The following is a 23,748-nucleotide window of genomic DNA, read 5'->3' as shown; positions in this document are numbered from 1 at the left end:
ACCCCCAGATCCCCACACCTTCCTTTCAGGTAGCTGTAGAGAGCAATGAGGTCTCCCCTGAGCCGCCTCTTCTCCAGACTAAACAACCCCAGTTCCCTCAGCTGCTCCTCACAAGATTTGTGTTCCAGGCCCTTCACCAGCTTCTTAGCCCTTCTCCGGACACATTCCAGGACCTCGATGTCCTTCTTGTACTGAGGGGCCCAAAGCTGAACATAGTAGTCTAGGTGCAGCCTCACCAGAGCTGAGTACAGGGGAACGATGACCTCCCCAGTCCTGCTGGCTACACTATTCCTGATACAAGCCAGGATGTCACTGGCCTTCTTGGGCCCGCTGGCTGGGCCTGCTGGCTCACGTTCAGCTGTGCATCGACCAGCACTCCTAGATCCTCTTCCTGTGCACAGCTTTTGAGCCACTCTGCCCCAAGGCTGTAGCATTGCATGTGGTTGTTGTGGCCAAAGTGCAGGACCCGGCACTTAGCCATGTTGAACCTCATCCCACTGGCCTCTGCCCATCGACCCATCCTGTCCAGGTCCCTCTGCAAGGCCTTCCTTGATCTTCCTCTGGCAGATCAACACTTCCCCCAACTTGGTGTCGTCTGCAAACTTACTGAGGGTGCACTCAACCCCCTCATCCAAATCATCAATAAAAGAGGATGGGCCCCAACACTGACCCCTTGGGAATACCACACATGACCATTCACTAGCTGAATTTCACTCCATTCACCACCACTCTCTGGGCCCAGCCGTCCAACCAGTTTTTAACCCAACAAAGACAGTACCTGTCCAAGCCATGGGCTGACAGCTTCTCCAGGAGAATACTGTGGGAGACCTTGCTGAAGTCTAGGTAGACCACGTCAACAGGCTTTCCCTCATCCACCAGGCGGGTCACCCAGTCACAGAAGGAGAAGAGGTTGGTCAGGCAGGATTTGCCTTTCATGAACCCATGCTGACTGGGCCTGATCCCCAGGTTGTCCCACACATGCTGTGTGACTGCATTCAAGATGTTCTGTTCCATCACCTTTCCTGGTACCGATGTTAGGCTGACAGGCCTGTAGTTCCCCGGGTCCTTCTTACAACCTTTCTTTTAGACAGGCACCATATTTGGGAGTGGGACTCGATGATCTCTTGAGGTCCCTTTCAACCTCTATAATTCTGTGATTCTGTGATTAGCAAGTCTCCAGTCATCTGGGACATCTCCACATGGTCTGGGACCATGACCACTGACAGATGATGAAAAGCTGCTCAGCAAACACATCTGCCAATTCCCTCAGCACCTTTGGGTGGGTTCATGAATTTCCTGTGCAATCCACTTGCAACAAGGTCCTAGTTTTGGCTCTCTTGTTTGCTGACTCTTTGATACATCTATTTTCAGCTTACCATCAGTAGCACTTTTATAGTTATCCAAGGGACAAAAATAGTGGTTGTAGGTTTACAAACAAAATAGTGTTATGTAGGTTTTCAGAGACTGTTAGTAATGCACCCACATTCAGAGGCTGTGAATAAGCAAGAAACAACTATATAAAATTCTTTACAAAGCAATTTTCAAGAACAAGTCAAAAGTTTTTTGCAGCACTGAATCCTTCTAGGTTTCTTAATGTTGCACATGACCCGAGTAGTAATTGAGCGGCAACTGCACCTCAGGAAGCAGGACTGTCAGTTGTATGCCAGAGATAGCAGCCCAAATGCAGACAGACTGGCAGGGGAGACATGGCATCAGGAGCAACAACACATCATTCTCCTGAGAACAGTACTTTAGTGTGTTTCAGGATTCTTCAGAAGATTTGAAAAATATGGTGTTGTTACCTCTCATTGTTTACTCAGAAATAGAAAAACAGTCACGAGGTTACAAAACAGAAATCTAGTCTGACTGACTGGTAAAAATATCTGTTATAATAGCCTCCATTGTTATTAGTAGCTATTATTTCTTCAGGTTTACATCTCACAACCCATCAATACCCCATATTGATTCTCAAACCTTGGATGGTTCCCATTTTGAAACACCTTTACACGCTAACAGATAAAGGGTACTGGATCAGATGAAACTTCTTACCAATTCTAACTGAAGATGGCAGGAAATTATCAGCTTTCCTGGTTAATTTTTCCCTCTGTCACCAACAGCACCAGAACACAAGTTACTAACAAACAGTAGTTTGATTTGGATTGTGGGTCTTTTTTTTCTCTCTATTAAAAACAGAACTTTTCCAAGTATTTTAAAGATCATGATCATCTACCCACCCTCATTAATATATTGGGGCAGTTTCTAAAGTAGTTTTAATTATACTGATCAGGTTAAAAGGAGTGTATAGGGTATATATGATTCTTATCTAAAACACTATCTTTCAGACTACAGGTAAATGATAGATCTGTCTTGGCATTCCCAAGAGGTATGTGGATTTTCCTGCAGATTATAGGTCTTTTGATGCCAATACCATAGTTCTTTTTGAAATATTTGGTGTGGTGTGCTTTATCCATCAGACACAATTCATGAATACAGCTCTTTTAAAACCTTCTGCTCCTTCAGTCATGTGCAAAACATATGCCCAGCTTGATTTTATCAATGACAACTTGTGCACCTGCATTTCCTCACCAAAAACAGCAGATATTAGGACTACAAATTAGGATTAAGTTTACTTTTCTGACCCAAATGAAATATGACTCATTCATTGCTATTTAACTCTTGCAGCACACACAGGACTTGTTTCAAAAACTGCTGAGAATGCTGAATATGCAAGAACAAGAACATCCATGGTATAAACTTCCATAGTGGCTGAAGAGAATTTACCCTCAAAGAAATCTAAAACTTCTCAAGTTTGGGGAAATAGTAGCTGTGTAAATTTGCCTTCCACACTTACAACTCCACTTCCGTATGCATATACTTCAAGAGAAAGCAGCCTGAAGAAAATATCACTAATATTGCAGAACTATTTATTCTACTGAAAGATTCAAACGAATATTCAGATGAGTATCAAGCTGGGAGAAATCCAAATAAGCATCACAAGATATATGTGAATTGAAGGACAGATTGTACACTAAATAGATTTACCCTGGGGCTCAAGCACTCTTAGGGAGATGTGTCCTGAGAAAAGCGTACGTGAGACATAAGAGTTGATTATCCTTATGTGCTGGCTGTCCCTTGTGAAGCGATGAAGAGCCCAAAACAATTCCTGAAATATTTTCTTTTCAAGCTGTTTTTGCACTCTGAAGAACTTTCTAAAAGGATAAGGAATATGATAGTTTCTGCCCAGGGGAAGAACAAAAGATGTTTTGAACAGCCCTGAGCACTTATGAAAGGTAAAAAAAATAACCTTGGATATATCTTGATTGGGATAGCTGGGATGTTACTTCATAGCAGGGATGCCATGAAATAGGGACAGTAGAGTTCAGAGATCAATACCAATTTAAGGAGTATATTATAAACATGCAATACCCAAAGATGGGAAAAAAAAAAAAAAAAGAAAAAAAAAAAGCAGAGGAAGATTCCTGTAAACATATCTCCTGACAAGCTAATCATAAGGTGATTGATAAGCATTTTTAAAGATATGAGTTCAACAGTCACTTAGCTCTTTTGTTTGCTGTTTTCTGAGACTGTGATGTGTTATCCTTTATCCATTTGTACAGTCTTAATTTTCTAATCATACTGCTAGTGACAGAAGAGCTTTGCAGTAAATGGAGTTTCTACAGGTCAGCACTAGCAAAGTAATTTGTAGTTACTATTGTGTTTAACAGGTGTTAGTAAATTACATTTAAATAGAAAAATGGTAAGGCAATAGCTCATTCTGTTCCATTCGTTGTCTGAGGGGGGGTGCTCTATAAGCAAGCAGTATAGCTTGTATTCTAATAGGCAGGTGTTCAAATGAACATCCCATAAAACTCATAAATAATTTTCATTACTTTCAACATTATTATTTGTAAGTAATCTTATACATACAAATATAAAAATTCCTTGAAAATTTTCAAGTATATTACAACATCAGCATAATGTTGACAGTCTCAAATATTTTTCCACACCTTTCCATAGTCATTGTGCTTCTAACACCAAAACAATTCTAACCCTACAATTTCTTCTATTTATGGATTCGCACAAAAACAGATAACCACTACGAAGGCCGATAACCAGCCTCACTGGATCCTTTTGTGCAACTAGTCACTCAGCCCAGAAGAGAAACCGTGGTATTAGATCTGTTCACAACTATGAAGGTCCCAACAATAACAGTTGTAGATGCTGGATTTGCATAATTAGCACGTCAACTATACACTTGTCTTCTGGGCCAGCAGGAGTCCTATAAAATCCATTTAAAGAGTTGATTTAAATCTTCGTAATTGAGCTTATATAGGATGGAAGCAGTATAGCCAGAAAGTTCATAGGCATTAATTTCACCCTAAGGTCTTGATTCTGAAAAGAGACAAAATCATGCATAAGTTGGCGTATGCTTAAATCGTGTTGATTTCTGCAGAGATCAGCTGATTTACAGCAGATGAGATTCTTAAATGTGTTTTGCCATCAAGCTCTTATCTCATGTATTTATAGGAGTGTACAAACAAGCAGAAAATATTTTTCATTAAACGGTTCTCATCTGAAAATCTCAAATAATAATTCCAAATATTATTGGACAAGTTTTGCTTGCATACAGAATATTATTCTGAATTGCAAGTGTTATTGATTCCATTTGGCAAATTAAGAAATTCAAGTACTGGTAGCTATGTCACCAAACTTATTTCATTAAGTGACCTCTATTTTTTCCATGGTTAATTTAAAGGCATAATTTCTCATCGGGGACAATTACTGGCTCAGAATTATTTCTATTATAGGATGAATTGAAAATCTGTTTCTGAACTGTTTCTCACAGTCAAAAAGCTATTGAGTGAGTCAGGAAGAGAACCTACTTCCTAAACCTGTGATTTTTTGTTTTGAATGGCAGACAATGTTATTAAATTATGAAAGCAAAGACATGTAAGATACTAGCTCTGACAGCATCCGGAACACGCTATCTAACATTCTTGGCTCCCTGACTTTTTTCTTTTCTCCTTTCCACTCCCAGACACTTCATGACAGAGTTCTGCCTTTTGGATGCATTTTCAGAGAATGGGCTTGTTTTGTTGTATTTTGTATACTATTTCTATTCTCTGTTTGTTGCACACCTCATGTATTTTCCTGCATATCTTACCTTATGGACTAATGTCTTTAAATCATTTTTTTGTATAATACGATCTTTTACCATGCCTACTAACCTCCTATTTTATTGCCATTTGTAAATTTAATCAAGAGAGAGGTGAGAGGAGAGAGAAAAGAAGAGAGAGGAGAAAAGAGAGGAGAAAAGAATGGGAGGAAAAGGGAAGGGAAAGAATTCTAGTATTTTATAGACAATACGAGTCTGAAGTACTTGCAGATTTTTATCTTTCTCTATAGAGATTCAGAGCTCTCACTAATCAATCTAAACAAATCAATTAATTTCATTCTAAATGTAGATGAAATGTAAGCCACCACTGAGTCCTATGAACTGTTTCAATTGTCACCACTGGAAGAGTAAAAGATTTGCAACTTCCGGTCTTCATATTAAAAAAAAAAAAAATCTTGGAAGAAGTAGAACTATGCACACATTCAGAAAGGTAACATGCATTGCATATTTATAGAAGAAATACAAAACACTTGACGTTTTCTGTTTTAGGGCCTATGGTATCAAGTGGCAAAGCACAAATAAAAGAAGGAGAAATCTTGAATGACTGAAATATTTTGCTTTGTCTTTTTTTTTTTTTCCTTCTTGCTTTTAAAATAACCTTAACTCCCGTATGCTGTTTTTATTTCCCTTCCATAGCTACAGTGTCAGACTTGTGTTTTCATCATGCTGGATGCTTTGAGTTTTTGTTTGTGTTTTTCAGATATATAAGGATTTTTTTCCACCACTGCAAACTGGCAAGCTCTGGTGGTCTTCTAATTTATACACAATTTTTAAAAAGTTTTCTGATATGCTGAAAGCTGTTGCTTTTGAAAGTTTAATGTTAGGCAACATAAAGCTGTCAGCTAAGTGTTATTTGTACACCATTTTCAGTGAACGACTAGCCAGTTCTCAGACTTTTCTCTACAACAGCGATTCCATGTTTCTGTGAATTCAGATTCCTCCGCTAATCTCTCTTCCCACACATGAGTAAAAAAGAGAATTCATAAGGGGCCAAGTAAGTAGCAAACATTTGCTCAAAGCTGTTGGTTGTATAGTATATGCATTAGCATATTTTTGAAGCCAATGAAACAACTAACATTTGAAAAGGAAAGGTGGGTATAGAGAACCATTCTCCATTTTTCATTTATAAAATGTTCTGTCACTTAAAAAACCCTTCACATCCAACTTATTTTCAACCATTTGTTCTGAACTGCAAAACAGTTATGAAACACAAACAGTAAAGACATAAGGAAGAAAAATCTTGGAGATGCCATGGTGTATATTGTTCTCATAGAATATGTTTTGCAGGGAAGGAATATAACAAAACGTTTAATTTAACTGGTAATAGCTAGAATACCGGAAAACCCTGCATTGTGTTTCAGTGTGAACCTCTGGTTGGTTGTCAGCTTGTCCAAAAATATGAACAAAATTATTCAAACAAATTACAAACATTGCTATTAAACACTGATTTGCTACAGGTAACTCTTACATAGATAATTATTCTAGAGAACAATCTTGTTTTTCAATAAAGAGTAACAGAATGATATTGCACTCTGGCTGGATGAGAGAAAAGGGAATTGCACTAAGTGACAGCTGGACTGTTGCTCTAGATTAAGATTCTCAAAGGGAAAGGGAAGATGATTCCAGCCTATTAAAGAAAACCAAATTGCATAGTACTGACCAACCAGCTGGACAGAAAAGCAATTTGTGATGGCCAGTGAATATCCTGTCACTGGGCCATGGCACAAAGGCTGTCATTCAGAATATACTTGAAGCATTCATTATACTAATTTATATAAATGGATGAAGGGATACATTCCTAATGCATTTCTCTTTGCAGACAGGTATGATGATAAGAAAACTGCTCAGGCAAGTGGTGTGGCTTTAGAGGATGGTTTTCTGAAGGGAAAGGAAAATATTAAGATGTGCAAATGGGTAATTCAAGAGGTAATTTAATTTTATGAATTCCACATCACTTGTGAGGCTGCACATGAAACACCGATGAGTGTTCACAACTACACTGAAGGGATGAGAAGTCAGAGTAGAGTCTCCAGCCTGCTATTGTCCCATATTCTTGCAGACTTAAGATGCACTCAGTCAGGGAGGAGAAGTACATTGAAACATAATTTGATGACTAAAATAATGTTCTACTCCTGTCTTTGCATTAACATTCGTCAACTTTAATATGTCACTTCCCTTACATGCAGCTGTCCAGCAGTCCAGCAAATCTTTGAAGTTAGAATAAAGTCTCCTAATTCTTTCTGAAATAAGATAGACTTTTCGTAAAGTTGAAGAGTGGGTCATTTCCTTGACCTCAGTAAGGCTTTTGACACCGTTCCCCACAACATCCTCCTCAAGAAACTGGCTGCTCGGGGCTTGGACTGGCGTACGCTTCGCTGGGTTAGAAACTGGCTGGATGGCAGGGCCCAGAGAGTTGTGGTGAATGGAGTCAAATCTGGTTGGAGGCCGGTCACTAGTGGAGTCCCCCAGGGCTCGGTACTGGGGCCGGTCCTCTTTAATATCTTTATTGATGATCTGGATGAGGGCGTCCAGTGCACCCTCAGTAAGTTTGCAGATGACACCAAGCTAAGTGCGTGTGTCGATCTGCTCGAGGGCAGGAAGGCTCTGCAGGAGGATCTGGATAGGCTGGAGCGATGGGCTGAGGCCAACTGCATGAAGTTCAACAAGGCCAAGTGCCGGGTCCTGCACCTGGGCTGCAACAACCCCAAGCAGAGCTACAGGCTGGGAGATGAGTGGCTGGAAAGCTGCCTGGCCGAGAAGGACCTGGGAGTATTGGTGGATAGTCGGCTGAATATGAGCCAGCAGTGTGCCCAGGTGGCCAAGAAGGCCAACGGCATCCTGGCCTGTATAAGAAGCAGTGTGGCCAGCAGGTCGAGGGAAGTGATTGTGCCCCTGTACTCGGCTCTGGTGAGGCCGCACCTCGAGTACTGTGTTCAGTTTTGGGCCCCTCGCTACAGGAAGGACATGGACGTGCTCGAGCGAGTCCAGAGAAGGGCGACCAAGCTTGTGAGGGGTCTGGAGAACAAGTCTTACGAGGAGCGGCTGAGGGAGCTGGGCTTGTTCAGCCTGGAGAAGAGGAGGCTCAGGGGCGACCTCATCGCTCTCTACAGTTACCTGAAAGGAGGCTGTAGAGAGGTGGGGGTTGGTCTATTCTCCCACGTGCCTGGTGACAGGACGAGGGGGAATGGGCTAAAGTTGCGACAGGGGAGTTTTAGGTTGGATGTTAGGAAGTATTTCTTTACCGAAAGGGTTATTAAGCATTGGAACGGGCTGCCCAGGGAGGTGGTGGAGTCACCATCCCTGGAGGTCTTTAAAAGACGTTTAGATGTAGAGCTTAGGGATATGGTTTAGTGGAGTACTTAGTGTTAGGTCGGAGGTTGGACTCGATGATCTTGAGGTCTCTTCCAACCTAGAGAAATCTGTGAATCTGTGAATCTGTGAATCTGTGAATTTCAAAAGAGAATAGAATGGAATAATGATGGGATTACAGCTTTCTTAAAGGAGTAAGTAGGAAAAAAAGAATTGTGACTTCAAATGTTAATGCATTGAAAGTGAACCCCATGAATACATTCTGTGTCTGGAGAGAGAGTAGTAAGGGGGGTGGGGAAGAGCACCACATCAGAGAGAGAAAAAAATCAATTCTTTGAATTGAACAAACAGTGTCTGCTTAGCATACATTAATACTCCCTGTATTAAGGGAGGAAAAGTATCCTCCTCTTTAACCACTGGCAAGTTAACACAGTGTCATTTACTGTCCTTTGAGTTATATCTTAGTGACAATAGTTATGTCTTTTTATTATAATTAATTGACTAAAATCTCTGAGCTAATCAGTAATAACAGCCTTAAGATACAACCATGAAAACCCTTCCATCTTTTAGCATATCAAATAATAAAGTGAATAATCTGTATCTGTTATGAATCGCACAAGGAAAGTGGATATCAAATATTGCTCAGATGTTACTACAGATGTTCAATTAGGAGTAAATAGAAGAAAAAAATAGCTGTCATTTCAGCTACATGCTATATTAGACACTGCTGGGTTCTTTCAGAACCTAGTAGCACTTGAGTCTCTGCCAAACTAACTAGGTCCTGTTGCTCCCACCCTGCTCACAAGTTTATTTTGAACTTATATATGGTTGTGATTCTCAGACAGGCACTGTACCTCCTGCCCCTCTTGACTGCACTATTCAGCAGGCTCAGCTCAACTGTTAACACTTCTCTACACTTACTACCTCCCTCTATAGCCATCTCTTTTCTTTTTTCTAGCTTAATGAACTCCACAAATTCTATTTTCAGGGGCAAAGTTTTTCTCATGTGTTGCATAACTCTTTGGTAAGCATACCAAAACCTTGCCAAATTTTAACTACAGCTTTCAGCTTATCTTTATACCTGTGTATAGACCTAATGAGCCCACAGTGTCCTGTAGAATTTGTCTACCTCTTAGGACTTGGTTAAACTCAGCCACTGTGAATTTTAACAAGTTATTATTCAAGTGATATATTTCTTGGTAGAAGTACAGAAGAATCATGTAGGCTGGAAGGGTCCTCTAGAGGTTATCTAGTTCATCTCTTGCTCAAAACAGATCCAGACAGAGTAGGCTACTTAAGACTGTGTTGACAGTTTCAACTGTCTGCAAGGAACTACTACACCTCTCTAAACAACATGTTCCAGCTTTTAACCATGTTCATGGTATATTTCGTATGATAAAAATGAATAAGCAGAATAATGTGTGCTCATGTTAAAGTTTTCTAGCTTCTGTTTACAAGAAAATAAAGTCCACTGCATTAGAAGTCAATGCATGCTGGTATTCTCTGGGCATAGCTGTATCATGCGTAATTTTTGACAGTTCTCAGCTTGCTATCCCCTGCTACTTAGCAACCTATCAGGATGCTTCTACTTACCTCTGTGCTCCTTCCACTACTGGGTCACACTGCCAGACTGTTATGATAACAATGTGTATTGGCCTTGGTTAGTTTGCTTGAAACTAGGCACCTCTCAATACTGAATACTACAATAGTGTGTTTCAGCTGACATGTCCATAATGCATTATATTCTGTACTGTCTTTCTATGCATGCAAAATGGCTGAAGTAGACCATTATAACAGAGGGAGAAAAAAAAAATGCCAAGGATTGCATACTGCTTAAACAGATCAACTCTGCTTTGAACTTTTTGATATTTATGCTTCATACTTATCCTGCTTGTTCTGCTATGGGAGGACAAAACAGTAGCTGTGGTAGGAACTATTGCTGTTTGACAGGAATTGATGGGGAACCAAGGGCTATCACAATTCTTTGTCTTAGCAACTCTGACAACTTGACACAGCACCAATAACCAAAAAAAAGCCAGTCACCACAGTCTTCTCTAGATTTGCCTTACCCCACCTTTTCCCCATTCTTTGCAACAGGTGGCATCCTGAAATGGACCATCCCTACTGGTTCAGCAACAGCTAAACAGGACTTACTGTTGTGAGAATGACGCTCACAGTGTTGGGTGACTCAGAATCAGTTTGCGGTCGTAGTGTCATTGTGCTGAACTGGAAGTACTAGTCAGAAAAGAACTCTCTCCCATTTGCTATCCCCATTACTTTGCAGGCAGTCTCTCCCAACCAATTGTAGCAACATCCTTCATTCCTTGGCATGCACAGCAGAGAGACACTCTCCCATTCAGATAACAGACCTGACAACAAAAAATCAGATCTCACATATGCAATTCTGGGATGCAAATCAGAAAGGACAATATATTATTTCCTGTACCCATCACAGTATTTTCAAACCTACCTGTTTTTCTCTCCCTCCCTCCCCCTCCCTTCTATTATTTGCTGAAAGTTTTGTTAACATTTTATACAGTACACTTCAAAGCATGTAACATTGTCCATATTACAGATAACTTTACAGGACAAAATGAGGCACTTTAACCATAGTTATTTTTAGGGTATTTTTTCCCTTGAAAATCTAGCATTATGAAAGCAGAGAGATTTGGCTTAAGAAATAAATAGAAATTCTTGGCAATCATCAAGGTCAAATAGGTGCAAAATGAGTTAACCCCAGATGGCCCAAACAGTGTTTACAAAATTCCATTTATTTTGCTACACACTTTCAGCATACCTAAGCAGTAGAGAGCGTTTTGGTTTTTTTTTTTCATTTTGTTTTCTTTTTTTTTTTTCCTTTTTTTTTTTTAATGGCTCAGACACTGGAAGGAGGAATTGGCCTGCTGTTCATTCCAAGATCAGTCACAATGCCCTGTCAGGCATGAAGAATACCAGGTGGGACCATCCAGCTGAGTAATATCAACAAAAAGTCTTGCAGGAGTCCCTTTAGTGTTTCTAAATATGCGTGCTATCTGCATTTATCAGGGTGAGGCAACTTAGAAGGGAAAGGCAGAGGAAAAAAGTTATGAAATATTAGACAAATATGTCTACACCATTCCATGCAAGCTGTGAATACCTGCCTCCACCTGGAGCCATGTGGGAGATGCTAACTCAGGTATCAGAAATAGTCCAGACTCGTATGTACAGAGCATCACCTGGGTTAATGTCTAAGGTCTATTTTATATACTGTAAGAACTACATGTAGAAGATATATACTGTATTGAACAGTCCTGTTTAGACATGTATGAGTAGTACCTAAAATCAAGATTGAATTCTCACTAATGGAAGAAATGTCTCAGGGCAGAGATACAGACAAGAAGATAAGTCCTGATGGTAAGAAAGACATCATTACAGCCATGAAGCTCCCAAACACATGAAGATCAGGCCCATAGAAAATACCAAAGCGCAGTTTGCAAAGACACAGATTTCCCAGAAAATCTGCTCTTAGACATTCTCTTTCTTTTCTGACTCAGGACCATAGTCAAATGTCTCTGAGTACAAACTTTAACAACCTTACTTACCAAGGACAGATGTTTTTAATAAAGACTCATAGAAAAAAAGATTACTTCAGAGGGTGGAGCAAGGTTCACTGTAGCACGCACTAGTATTTAACATTGAAAGGTGAATTGCTTTGTCATGGTAAGAGCTACATCCCATCGCTATCCCGGTTATACTTCCATCTAGAAACCTGATCACAGCTCCTTCCCACGGAAAACAAAACTCTTCAGAGACCATTGTAGAAGTGACCAACCACAGTGTTTGTCCTGTATGAACAGCTTTCCTGCTCTCAATATTAATACCATATTATTTTGAGACAGTCCAAGCTGATCATTTTGAATGTTGAGTTTCAAACTGTTGCTTAAACTGTTTTATAAAACCGTCTCACTGTTGCCACTGTTCAAGGTTAGTTTTACTTAAAACACTAGAATTTTTTAGGTTATCTTGGTTGCATTTTAATTAAAAGAGTGACTCTAATCAACAGTGATGATCACAGTTCACAATATTCTTGACTAAGACCAGCAGTAAGAAAGGAAAAAAAAAAAAAGAAAAACACTTATGGAAAGCATGACTAAATCTTACTGCACATAATGAAATTATACTGTTAGTATTTACAGCATTTCATGGAATAATTTGTTATATTTCCACAAGTTATACAAAAATATTACATACAACACAAGTAACACCATATGTTCATTGAATTTTAGGTGTGAAAACTAAAACAAAACTAAAAACAACCAAAAAAACAACAAAACTCAAGCTTCATCACAGTAACATAAAATATCCTAGATCATATTTGCCCTGATATTGCCATTCTGAAGAAGGTATCTCAAGTGGACGGGATGTCTCTAAAATACACAGAGTACTGGTATTGTGGATTCTGGTACATGGGTTCCAAAATCTTCTGAATTTACATCTACCAATCCTTTATGAGAATCTCCCTTTCTCTTACAAAAACTGCATAGTAGGCAGCCCACAGCTTTTATTCAAGGAAAGTATTGTCCAGGTTGTTGTCTAACCATGGCACACATCTCCCTTTGATTCCTATATCCCCAAGCCACCTTCCATTGCTAGGGGAAGGAAAATAATATCTTTCTGTGGCACAGAACTCATTAGCCAGAATAAAACTAAATAACCTCTGTCCCAGGATATCATAGGACAGGTGGGCACAATTGAATTCTCTTGCTGTGATAGTGGAGTAAAACTTTTAGTATATATTAATTTTAACTCATGTATATGTAAGCATATATACCCAAGTTCTCATGACCCCTTCAGCATGAACTGCCACCAACATTAATAACCAAGCCACAGCCTCTGAAGAACAACAAAGAATTATCTTTTCCTGTTTTTGACGCCAGAAGCTTGGCATAGAGCAGACAAGAACTATATGGATTCTATCTGTTGTCCCATTCAGGTGGTGTCATTAATAATCTCCAAAAACCTGGCAGGCTTTGAAATACATAGTGACAACCTTTCCTTAATAAACTGTGCAATAGCCTCTATGGCAACTGCCCCAACAGTTTATTTGCCCACAACAAATGGGTTAGCTATTGAGCTGGATGCAATGGAAGATGGCAGATTTCAAAAGACAGTATTTCTGGGGTTAAGTCTTCCAAGCTAACATGTCCACATGCACCAGACTGTTGGAACAATCACTGCATAGATCATAAAAAAAAATGTTCAGTTCAACTTCCTAAAATGTTGTACATATTACCAGTTTGCAAGCACAGTCATTTGCTCGGTTCAATACTTGTTTTGTGAGCCCATAAACATTGCTGCACAAAGAGAAACAAATCCAAGAAACTGATCTAAGCAGCTGGTCAGTGTCCTTTTCGTCCTCCTCATTGTTCTCCCACCACAGCTGTAGGCATTTATCTACTGGCAATTCTGCCAAAACCTCTGCAAAAGCTTCTTGGTAATGTGGTATTGGCAGGCAAAGCTAAGGCTGATTGTCAACATAATATCAAATATGACTCCACAAGCTGCAACTCATTTGAAATGACCACTGTCACGATGCTGACCTTGAAAATGGTGAAAGATAACTGATAGGAGATAGATAGATCATGGACATCTGTGTGCCCCAGGACTCCATGATTTACACCTGTTTCTGCCCAGCTTCTGGGGGAAAATAGCACAGAACAGTAACCAAGAACATACTATTAAAGAGGCATGTCAAATGAAAGCAGAGGTTGATAATGCGCTATATGCAGCTAAATGGTAGCAGCATACCATCAAGCAGTGTTCAGCTTAGCATCAACTAGACATGAAAAATACAAGCAGGTTTTAAATAGTTTATGACCTGTAAAAAAAAAAAAAATCACTTTCTCACTTTTTTTTATGACTTCCAAGTAGACAGTGTTTTTGCATAACTCCTGAAATCACTTAAAAAGTTAAATGTCACCAACTAATGTGTTGCCAAATGCAAAACAGAGGTCCTTTCAAAATCTACTCATAATTATTATTTTTACCCAACTTGGTCAGCTCTGATAAAGCCAATATTCTACCCAACCTAAACATTGCTCCAGGAACCAATGACACCATCTTAAATGAAAATCTGCTAAAAGAATGTTCCTGCTAGAGGGAATTACTATTCTCTATCAATAAACCTTTGCATTTGACAGGTTACTACTTTATCTTTAGTCTAAATATCTAGAGGCCCTACCCTTTAATTTAACGTATAAATTGATTCTTCTCTGTTTCCCCACACCTAATGAGCATATATGGTTCTTTGTCAATAAAAGCTAATGATTAAATGAAGAAAGTTAATCTGACTAAAATAAAGATAAGAGATATTTCTTTTTACATCAAACTGGAAGACACTACTGATACCACCTTTATTTGTGGAATAAAATTTACTTCCAGCCTCTTGTGTCTTGTCTGATACCAACAGGCAAGGCCTTCAGGCAAGAATTACTTCAAAGGCTATGCAAAGGTACTCACTTTGAGCAGATATACTACTCAATTTGTGAGACAAGACAGTCATTCTACTTTGTGTACAAATCCTCATTATACGTGAAGAAAATAATCACGTCTTGCCCTTCTTTCTACAAATAGTAGCTATTTTTGATGCAAAGAGAAAGTCCTTGAGAAATATATTGCAAAAAAACAGAGGGAGTTTTACCCATTTTAGCAGAACTTCAATGTACATCTTCAAAAAATGTATGGAAGCATTAATTTATTTGAAATATGAGTAAAAGAAAACAAGATACTTTAGATGTTTTCTCTAGGGAATAAGCAAACAAAATAAATGAATGCTGTGACAGGAACCGTTATTTTTTCCTTTTCTTATGATTGAGAAAGTTTTATAGCAGACACTAACATAGGTGCACAACAAAACCTATTGAGGACTGAAATCACAATATGGTTCAGAATTCTGTCTATACAGTGACACACTCTTTAATCCAATATCTCTTAATTAAAACCAAAAAATGCTATACAACTTTCATTACCACAGAGCAATTTATAAAAGAAATAGAGTATGTACATATTCAAGAGAAATGGAAGAAATTACTTTTTTGTTTTGTTTTGTTTTGTTTTGTAAATAACTAATATTATACTCCCATTCCACCCAGTTCTCAATACACACCATTTATATAAAGGAAAATAATATGCATTCATTGTAAATGGTGTAGATAAAATTTACAGAAGCAAGTCATTGGATTCTGTCCCCTTTATGTCAGAGCTAAGTGACTAATGTACCTTTTCTTCTAAGCACAATAAGGAGAGTTTGTTGAATATTTAATAGTTTAGATTGGACTTTGATTTAGAGGAAATCATTAATTACACAGTAAAATCAAAAGTACATGAAAGAAAATCATGCAGGAGAAGGAATTCAACCACACTGACAGAACTTAACTCTTAAGACTGCGGTTTTAAAATATGGCCTGTACTATTCATCATTGAATCCCAAGAAGTAATAACAACAACAATAATAATAATAATAAAAAGAACAACATAAAAAAGAACATTTACAGACACAAAATTTTTACTGGAATGGAAGTCTCAGAAATATGTTGGCAATGCCTTTAGGCTCTTAATTATTATTATGTGGATCTGTTTGCTCTGTACCTGGTTCTTTGAATTTACCTAATTCCTGACTCATAACTAGCTTTAATGTAATCCAGTATGTCAAAGTTAATCACATATACTTTCTTGACTTCCTAGTAAAGTGCCATCCTATTGATCTTCACTGGAAACTCATTTTTTTCATGATAGCAAAGTGAGGAATTAGCATCCTACCAGTACAGCTTTTTTTTTTTTTTTTTTCCCCAGGGTAAACACTGGAACTGCTAATAGGAGTCATGAACCACATCTGTAAGTCATAAGCATGTTGCAAACCACCTGTAATGTTTTCCCCAGTGCATGTTGTCTCCATTGGTAGTCCAAATAGTGACAGTCATGATAATAAATACTGTGGTTGTACTTTAAACTTACCTGACCTCAGTCAGCTCTGCTGCAGACATCTATCCTCTTAATCTGTCACTTGCCTAAGCCTCTTAGAAGTGGAATAGCCACTACAAGTTTGAATAATTTTACCATTCTGGTGGAAAACAATCACATTTGTGGAGCACATGCTCTGAACTGTGTATTTTCACTTCCAGCATCACACGTACATCACCATTATACTCTCTTCGTATTGTTAATTCTGACCAACCCAGGACGGAAATCTTATTCTTACTTGTGATACAGTACTCAGAATGTCTCTGACAATCTCTCTGTAAGGAATAGTCCAGCAATTCGTGCCACTAAGGGGTGTGAAGGGTTAACATTGAGGCCTGGGTTTAGGCGAGAAGAGAACAAAGGGATTTCTTCAGAGAAAAACTGCTGACTTTGCACAGACGTGCAGTAACTTCTCACAGCCGGCCAAGAGACCACTAGATAAGGAGGAAGAATACGAGCCTCCCTGTCCGAGCGGCCCCCGAGAAACCAACAGAGACTGATAAGCAGGTGCACCTGGGAGGACTTCGGATTCGGGAAACCAATTATAATAACCCTGCCTCTTCTAGAAGTAGTAATGAATATGTATTAGCCTAGGAGCATAAAAACCAGCCGCCTTACGTAACAGGTGTGCGTCCTGGTGGAGCAGAGACTCCCGGCGCACCCAGCGCTGTTTGCTTGCCTCTATTCATTTAATAAATTGTAAACTTTGATTGTAATCCTATTTGGGACTCAGTCATTTATAACAATTGGGGGCTCGTCCGGGATGGTCTTGGTTCCTGAATTCTGACTTGATCTAGGAGGGGCGCCCCCACCATTTGGTGGCTCCTGTTCGAGTCAGGTCGGGGCTAATGCCATCTTGAACCTGAATAAGGGCAAGCAAAGATTTAGATTTTTTTATGAGCTCCCTTTGCCGGCTGCAGCACTATATTTTGCCCGTAATTCTGCGCGCGAAGATCCGAACGAAGACGACGGAGTCGTAAGTATTTAAGGCGTATACCGTTCGGTTGGGTGGGATTCGGTTGCCTGTGTGTGTGAGAGTGTGACTGAGACGGAACGTAGTTCCGAAGCGATTGTGGAGGTCTTCTAACCGCGGTTCCAATCTTCCGCGAGGGACTTGGCCGGTGAAGGACCGAAGCGATTCCTATAGGATTCGTGGGTGGGTGATAGGTCCTAAACCCCCTGCAAGACACTCTCACTAAGGCAACCAAGGGCTGTAGGAATTGCCACAGTAAAATTCCTAGATGGGTCAGACAAAATTGAAGACCCGGGACCAGAGAAAAGGGAGCAAATTACCAGACATACCACCAGAAAGTCCATTAGGGATAATGATTAGAAATTGGAACGATAGGGGCCCCAGAAAAGGGAAAAAGTAAATTAAAAATGGTTCAGTATTGTATGACAGAATGGCCAAAGGAGCCTTTAAGACCACATGTCTTTTGGCCCGTTTTCGGAGCCTTTGAAGACTGGGTTTGCCAGGCCTTAAATATACATGTTAATTCAAAGGAACCTTTTAGCCAGGAGGAAAGTGATTATGCAGGATTATGGATCAGGATCTCACGTCCTTTTCCAGCCTCAATATTTACACTAAAAGCAGACGAGAAGTTTGACGAAGAAGAGAACAAAAAAATAAAAAATAAAAAAAAAAGGAAAAAGAAAAAGATGATGAATGGGAGTCACTGGATAACCTACCACCTCTATATCCTAACAATCCACCCCCGGTGGTGCATCTTGTAATCCTGTTTTGTTCTTAAATGTTTTGACTGTGTCAAGGAGGAAGGTGGGAGCATTATCTAAGTAACAGTTTAGAAGTTTGGGTATATTCGCGGTGGTGTTCGGTCAGTTTCCCAAGTATCGGGGGAGGGGGGCTGACTGATTATCAAAGTGGTAGAACAGAGAGTAACTTCTTTGGTGGTTCGGGCCTGAGCCCTGGGAATTCGGTAAGAAGGGGGAGAGCGAATTTATTTAGGCCTCAATACCTTTTTAAACCCCCATCTTGACGGATACACAGGAGTGATTCCTTGTTTGGTGTAGGCTTACTAACAAAGTGCATGAGAAAAATTAGCATTTGGCTTGAAATTCGGTCTTATTGAAATGTAAATTTTGTGGAAAAGGTGTTATTGTTTGTCTAGAAGACAGAAGGCTGAGTGCTTCAGGTGTTTTTCCGAAGTCCTGCGGATTTATGATTGGAATGGGGCTCATTAATAATCTGAAATAGTAAAGTTTGTATGTGGAAAGAAGAGTTTAATCCCAGAGAATTGGGACATTTGGGAAGAAGATTAGGAAAAGATAGTAAAAACCTGCAATAAAAAGGTTTGCGTGGAAATTGAAACAAGGGACAGTAACTAATATAAATAAATAAAAGGGAATGGGAAATCAAGGAAAAGGGGAAAATCCAAAAAAAAAGGCGTCCTAAAAAAAAAAAAAAAAGCCTCCTTGGGTGCATATTGGCACATTGGAAGGATATTGTTAGAAATGGGGGCACAGAAAGCAAGAGGACTTCCACTAAGTATTGCAATCAATGGTGGCCACTATATAAACTAAATGGCCACTTTATGGATCAATCGACTATAACAGTGTCTTGCAATTAATGTTTTTGAGGAGAGAAGGAAAATAGGATGAAATGTTGTATAGTGATATGTTGTTTCAGCATGTTGGAGGGAAAAGGTTTGGAATTAAGTTGGCCCCTGACTGAGCCTTTGGTGTTGGCATTAGAAAAGTACGGGCTGGAGAAAGATAAAGGAAGTGTTAAAAGGATTTTTGAAGGTGTTAAAGGTTGTGTGGCATGTAGTATTTAACAGAGCTGTTTGAAGTTGAATGAGCAGGGAAGGAGGATGTAGGAATGTTAATAGTTCCGTCTCAACCCGAGGCTGAGATCTCTAAATCGCGGGTGTGAACCCTCTGGGGCAGGGGGACCGTGATGGGTCCGAGAGAGTTGTCGTGGAAACAGAAAAGCAGCTAACTCTTGAAACAACCTGAGTTCCTGTGTGAGCTCAGATTGCCAATGGGACCGCTCAGGGAACTTTCAACGATTGCATTCCCCTGACCGACCCCCTCACTGAGACCCTAATCACCCCGGAAATTATGTAAATACTAAAATCTGGTTAAATTGGCTATTGGGAGTTGAGAATCTGTTCCAACAAGGTCCAAAAGAAACCCCTATGGAATTTATGGAATTTTTGAATTTCTGGACCAACTTTGAAATGCAATGAAAAAAAAAAATGGACCTGGCTTAAAAAAAAAAAAAAAGAGAGAGAGAGGCAACTGGCTAGCCTCTTTCCAGGGCAATCAGCCCCTGATATCAGAAAGAAATTGTCTTAGGCTGCAGGACAAACTTACAACAGTCAGGAATGATGGGGACCTGGGGCATCTACCCTAGCAGGTCCACTAGTTGAAATAAAGCTAGGAAACGAAGACAGAGGCTTGAATTTTTTGTTGGTTATGGGAGCTTCTTTCTCTGTGTTAATTAGGCTGTAAATGTAATAGGAGCAACATATTCAGTGTTAAATAGTTTAAAAGGACGATTAGGAACTAAGACAACTACAATAATTGGAGCCACAGGGAAAGAGGAGGAATGGTCATTCTTACAACCCCTTGATTTGCGTTTTGGGGGTAAGGAACTAACCCATGAATTTTAGTATGTACCAGAATGCCCGATGCCACTCTTGGGACGGGATCTATTAGCCAAATTAGATGCAACAATAACCTTTGAGGATGGAGAATTAATAATGAAGGTACCTGAGTCCAAAGTAGGCCAAATCCTAATGATCAAAGATAAACCCTTTGTTAATATTCCAAGAGAAGTAGAAAATGCAGTTATAGCAACAGTACGGGAAACAGATGTACCAGGGAAGTCGAAACTGGCACAACTGGTAAAGGTGGAATTAAAGGAAGGAGCCAAACCTGTTTGAATCAAACAATATCCACTTAAGATAGAAGCTAGGCACAGGAATGGTGAAAATTATTGACAAATTTCTCAAATATCAGATTCTGGAAGAATGTAAATCGGAATACAATACTCCAATTTTTCCAGTAAAGAAGCCGAATGGCGAGTATAGATTTGTACAAGATCTTAGAGCAATAAATGAAATAACAAAGGATATTCACCCGGTAGTAGCTAATCCTTACACATTGTTAACATCTGTGAAAGGGAAATATAAATGGTTTACCGTGATAGATTTAAAGGATGCCTTCTTTTGCATACCTCTTGATAAAGATAGTAGAAAATTATTTGCCTTCAAATGGGAAAACATATTGGAGTTTTTGGACCACATATGGTAACAACCGTTTTGGAACAAAGGGGGGGGGGCACTGGTTATCACCCAGCTGGATGATGAAATATCAGGCAATCCTAACTGAACAAGATGACATAACCTTGAAAACGACTAACCTGTTATATCCAGCAGTATTTCTAGGAACCGTTCCAGAAGAAGGACCGTTGGAACACAATTGTGTGGAAATAATCGAACATACGCCAGCCACAAAGATTTGAAGGATGTACCCCTTGAAAGGTATTCAGTGGGAATACCACACTCCGTGGCACCCACAAAGCTCAGGGAAAGTAGAAAGGATGAATCAAACAATAAAACAACAATTGGCTAAGTTAATGATCGAGACACAGCTGCCCTGGACGAAATGCTTACCATTGGCACTTTTAAACATAAGAACTAAACCACACAGTGAGACTGGTTATCATCATATGAAATGTTATATGGTATGCCTTATTCTCAAGGGATGCCCCTAGGGAACAATGTAGTTGAGGATCATAGTATCCAGAAATACATAATTACCATTGGAAAGAGATTACAGGAGATAAGAGAAATTGGGATGATGACTCAGACACCACCTTTAGGATTTGCTATTCATAAAATACAACCAGGAGACAAGGTCTTAATAAAAACCTGGAGAGAAGAATCATTGAACCCCCGATGGGAGGGACTGTACCTTGTTTTACTTACTACTGAAACAGCTGTGAGAACAGCAGAAAGGGGTTGGACCCACGCATCCAGAATAAAAGGACCAATAACTACCGAAGCCTGGAGGGTTGAGTCCACTCCTGGGGAACTGAAACTGAGACTAAAGAGGAACTGATATCCCAGCAATGAGGTTCTGCATGAATTAAGGGCACTGGATAAAGAGGACAAGGCTGAAGGGAGGAAAGGGAGAAGGCAAGACCGGGGTAGGACCCTCCACTGCGGCGTGTATGGTCTACCGAGGGAGGCAACCCCTATGGGTATTGACCGCCGAGTGAGAGTGCCTCGACCGGACTTCTCCCACACCAAGATCAGTTTGTCCTGAGAAAAATAACATGAGAACCTTTTAAACCCATAATAAAATTGTGATTAGTTTTTCCAGGAGCTGGATCACCCTGAAGGGCTGAATGGTAACACAAGCTTTGAAAGCGGGCCCAACCCCATGATTGAAGGCGCTTCCCACACTCTCAAGATTGGACGGCGAAAAAGGCTTATAATATGACAGTTCGCCAAAGAGAACTGAATTGTGACTGTAAGTGGAAACCCAACGTGGGAGCTTGGAAGCGTGCATATATGAGTACAAACGGGGCAGACATTGTAACAGGACCACTCGGTAACAAGGACACTCTGTATTATCACGCCCCAAAGGGTAAAGATGGATGGGATGGTCATTTTCCAAACGGGACGTGGGCCCTAAAGAGACATTATTGGGTGTGTGGCAAACATGCTTACAAGAGGCTACCCGGAAACTGGTCGGGAATATGCTATGTGGGGTACATAAGACCCTTGTTCTTTTTATTGTCACAAACACAAGGAAATCATTTAGGAATAAGATTATATGATGACCTGAACAGAGTAAAACGATCTATTGATACTTCCTTATCCGGGGATAGTGCCCAAAAATGGGGAAAGGATGAATGGCCTCCTGAAAGAATCATACAGCATTATGGGCCAGCTACCTGGAACCCGAATGAGTTGGTGTCAGGAGCCCGAGAACCTATTTATAATTTGAACCGAACAATTAGGTCGCAAGCTATCCTCGAAGTTGTAACCAATCAAACAGCGACGACCTTGGATCTTCTGGCTGATCAATCCACTCAGATGAGGAATGCTATCTTTCAACGTAGAATGGTCTTAGACTATTTACTAGCAGAAGAAGGGGGAGTGTGTGGAAAACTGAACGATTCTAATTGTTGTTTACAAATTGATGATAATGGAAAAGTGGTTAAGCAGATAACAAAAGAAATTAAAAAGCTAGCCCACGTCCCAGTACAAACTTGGAAGGGTATGGATTGGGATTTCTTTCCATGGTTGCCCGGTGGACCATGGGTTAAAAGAATGCTATTTTTATTTTTATGTGGTGTAATGACATTATTGTTTATACCTTGTATGATACCTTGCTTTACGTTGTTGATACGGCAGATAATAAATAGCACCCAATTTGTGATGACTTTGGGAGAGAAAAGGTGATGTGTCGATAATGATGCTTAAGAAATGGACACCCCGAGAACTGACTGATGAAATCCAACTGCTACTAACAAAAGTTGAAGAAGAGACACGAATTGATGATATTGAAAAAAAAAAAAGGGAGGAATTGTAAGGAATAGTCCAGCAATTCGTGCCACTAAGGGGTGTGAAGGGTTAACATTGAGGCCTGGGTTTAGGCGAGAAGAGAACAAAGGGATTTCTTCAGAGAAAAACTGCTGACTTTGCACAGACGTGCAGTAACTTCTCACAGCCGGCCAAGAGACCACTAGATAAGGAGGAAGAATACGAGCCTCCCTGTCCGAGCGGCCCCCGAGAAACCAACAGAGACTGATAAGCAGGTGCACCTGGGAGGACTTCGGATTCGGGAAACCAATTATAATAACCCTGCCTCTTCTAGAAGTAGTAATGAATATGTATTAGCCTAGGAGCATAAAAACCAGCCGCCTTACGTAACAGGTGTGCGTCCTGGTGGAGCAGAGACTCCCGGCGCACCCAGCGCTGTTTGCTTGCCTCTATTCATTTAATAAATTGTAAACTTTGATTGTAATCCTATTTGGGACTCAGTCATTTATAACATCTCCCCACGTCATGAAAAGAACGTGGCGTACCAGAATGGTGTACTTTGCACTGAGATGGGAAGGCCACATGTATTGGGCTTACATGGCAAGGGTTTGGTAGCAGGGGACTGCAGGGGTGGCCTCTGTGAGCGGAGTCCAACAGCTGCCCCATGTCAGAGCATAGCCAGCGCCAGCTGGTCCAAAAGGGACCCACTGCTGGACAGAGATGATCCAGGGAGCAACACTGGCC

General features: G+C 40.1%; 1 protein-coding gene across 2 annotated transcripts; it reads left to right on the top strand.

Moving 5' to 3' along the window:
- The first annotated feature begins 16,765 nt into the window (after positions 1–16,765).
- On the top strand, positions 16,766–23,493 carry LOC308185703 (endogenous retrovirus group 3 member 1 Env polyprotein-like). Of its 2 annotated transcripts, none has more exons than XM_080574170.1 (3): positions 16,766–17,459; positions 20,887–20,991; positions 21,827–23,493. In XM_080574170.1, exon 3 carries the CDS (start codon positions 21,952–21,954, stop codon positions 22,921–22,923), a length of 972 nt encoding a protein of 323 aa, XP_080430296.1. In that variant the 5' UTR covers positions 16,766–17,459; positions 20,887–20,991; positions 21,827–21,951; the 3' UTR covers positions 22,924–23,493. The 2 variants fall into 2 exon arrangements, with proteins under 2 accessions (XP_080430296.1, XP_080430295.1); XM_080574169.1 differs by having other exon boundaries at positions 20,884–20,991.
- The last annotated feature ends 255 nt before the right edge of the window (positions 23,494–23,748 follow it).

This window comes from Anser brachyrhynchus, assembly GCF_964034855.1.
Source record: "Anser brachyrhynchus genome assembly, chromosome: Z".
NCBI classification, from domain to species: domain Eukaryota; kingdom Metazoa; phylum Chordata; class Aves; order Anseriformes; family Anatidae; genus Anser; species Anser brachyrhynchus.
The sequence above is the reverse complement of the archived record's forward strand: the minus strand, read 5'-3'. Positions and strand labels throughout refer to the sequence as shown.